Source organism: Palaemon carinicauda, chromosome 22 (assembly GCF_036898095.1).
Source record: "Palaemon carinicauda isolate YSFRI2023 chromosome 22, ASM3689809v2, whole genome shotgun sequence".
Lineage (NCBI taxonomy): Eukaryota > Metazoa > Arthropoda > Malacostraca > Decapoda > Palaemonidae > Palaemon > Palaemon carinicauda.
Window position 1 is genome coordinate 117510534 of NC_090746.1, and position 2265 is coordinate 117512798.

At 44.9% G+C, this 2265-nt stretch overlaps 1 protein-coding gene across 1 annotated transcript; it reads left to right on the top strand.

Annotated features, from left to right (window-relative positions):
- The first annotated feature begins 231 nt into the window (after nt 1–231).
- LOC137616041 (uncharacterized) lies at nt 232–1632 on the top strand. Its single transcript, XM_068345717.1, has 3 exons — nt 232–306; nt 1147–1293; nt 1450–1632. Exons 1-3 carry the CDS (start codon nt 232–234, stop codon nt 1630–1632), a joined length of 405 nt encoding a protein of 134 aa, XP_068201818.1.
- The last annotated feature ends 633 nt before the right edge of the window (nt 1633–2265 follow it).

Below are 2265 nucleotides of genomic sequence, written 5' to 3' on the forward strand. Positions count from 1 at the left end.
TATATATATATATATATATATATATATATATATATATATATATATATATATATATATATATATATATATATATATATATAAATCTCTGTATTCCGTACAAATGCTGATAATCTCATTCCAGTATCAGCTTCCTTCGAAGTTTCCTTTTCTTTAGGAAGATTTTGAAATGATAAAATATGAATTTTCTAGAAACATGCCGAGAAAAAAAATAGGCCTAACAGGATAGCCAAGATGAAAAGTAAATTAGGCCGACCTGCAGAAGAACATGCGCCTACAAGCAAGCAAGCACTAAGTATGAATCTGCCAGTAGGAGTTAACTCTAGCGATTGAGAGTAAAAGGGAGAGGGACCGAGAAGAAAACTAGGCCTAAGAAGGTAGCCAAGAGGAAAAGGAAATTAGGCCCACATGCAGAAGAACATGCGCCTACAAGCAAGCAAGCACTAAGTATGAATCTGGCAGTAGGAGTTAACTCTAGCGAATAAGAGTAAAAGGGAGAGGGACCGAGAAGAAAACTAGGCCTAAGAAGGTATCCAAGATGAAAAGTAAATTAGGCAGAAGAACATGAGCCTACAAGCAAGCAAGCACTAAATATGAATCTGCCAGTAGGAGTTAACTCTAGCAAATGAGAGTAAAAGGGAGAGAGAGAGGGAGAGGGACCGAGAAGAAAACTAGGCCTAAGAAGGTAGCCAAGAGGAAAAGTAAATTAGGCCCGCCAGCAGAAGAACATGCGCCTACAAGCAAGCAAGCACCAAGTATGAATCTGGCAGTAGGAGTGGCCTCCGGCGAGTGAGAGTGAAAGTGAAAGGGAGAGAGAGGGATCGAGAAGAAAACTAGGACTAAGAAGATAGCCAAGAGGAAAAGTAAATTAGGCCTGCCTACAGAAGAACATGCGCCTACAAGCAAGCAAGCACAAAGTATGAATCTGCCAGTAGGAGTTAACTCTAGCGAATAAGAGTAAAAGGGAGAGAGAGAGAGAGAGAGAGAGAGAGAGAGAGAGAGAGAGAGAGAGAGAGAGAGAGAGAGAGAGAGGGACCGAGAAGAAAACTAGGCCTAAGAAGGTAGCCAAGAGGAAAAGTAAATCAGGCCCGCCTGCAGAAGAACATGCGCCTGCAAGCAAGCAAGCACTAAGTATGAATCTGCCAGTAGGAGTGGCCTCCGGCGAGTGAGAGTGAAAGGGAGAGGGATAAGAAGGAAACTAGGCCTAAGAAGGCAGCCAAGATGAAAAGTAAATTAGGCTCGCCTGCAGAAGAACATGCGCCTACAAGCAAGCAAGCACTAAGTATGAATATGCCAGTAGGAGCTAACTCTAGCGAATAAGAGTAAAAGGGAGAGGGACCGAGAAGAAAAATAGGCCTAAGAAGATAGCCAAGACGAAAAGTAAATTAGGCCGACCTGCAGAAGAACATGCGCCTACAAGCAAGCAAGCACTAAGTATGAATCTGGCAGTAGGAGTGGCCTCCGGCGAGTGAGAGTGAAAGGGAGAGGGAAAGGGAGAGGGATAAGAAGGAAACTAGGCCTAAGAAGGCAGCCAAGATGAAAAGTAAATTAGGCTCGCCTGCAGAAGAACATGCGCCTACAAGCAAGCAAGCACTAAGTATGAATCTGGCAGTAGGAGTGGCCTCCGGCGAGTGAGAGTGAGAATGAGTGGGAGAGGGAGAGGGATAAGAAGAAAACTAGGCCTAAGAAGCTAGCCAAGATGAAAAGTAAATTAGGCTCGTCTGCAGAAGAACATGCGCCTACAAGCAAGCAAGCACTAAAGTATGAATCTGGCAGTAGGAGTGGCCTCCGGCGAGTGAGAGTGAGAGTGAGTGGGAGAGAGAGAAGGATAAGAAGGAAACTAGGCCTAAGAAGGTAGCCAAGACGAAATTTTAAATTAGGCCCGCCTGCAGAAGAACATGCGCCCACAAGCAAGCAAACACTAAGTATGAATCTGCCAGTAGGAGTGGCCTCCGGCGAGTGAGAGTGAAAGTGAAAGGGAGAGGGGAAGAGGGAGAGTGAGGGAGGGGGGAGGGTCTGCTAAACCCCATGATGAATGATGAACTGTATGGTAGCAGTGAGTGCGTGTGAATGTGTTTGGCGCCAAGCAGCCGACATGACGTACTCTTAAGTCTCCACACTGACTGAAATTGCCATAAACCGTCTAGCTAGCAGCCCAGCGCAAGCAGAATAATGGGATTATTTCTGTTACTTCTTTTCGGATTTTGTGATGTTAATGGTCTGTTTACCCAATGCCGTTGTTGTCTTTATCGGCGGGATTAATGCGAG

Bases quoted from the DNA above. Each gene is read 5' to 3' on its own strand.
- LOC137616041 (XM_068345717.1), top strand. From the start codon at position 232: ATGAAAAGTAAATTAGGCCGACCTGCAGAAGAACATGCGCCTACAAGC. The intron at 307-1,146 runs GTAGGAGTTAAC...ATCTGCCAGTAG, and splicing joins CACTAAGTATGAATCTGCCA to GAGTGGCCTCCGGCGAGTGA. The intron at 1,294-1,449 runs GTAGGAGCTAAC...ATCTGGCAGTAG, and splicing joins CACTAAGTATGAATATGCCA to GAGTGGCCTCCGGCGAGTGA.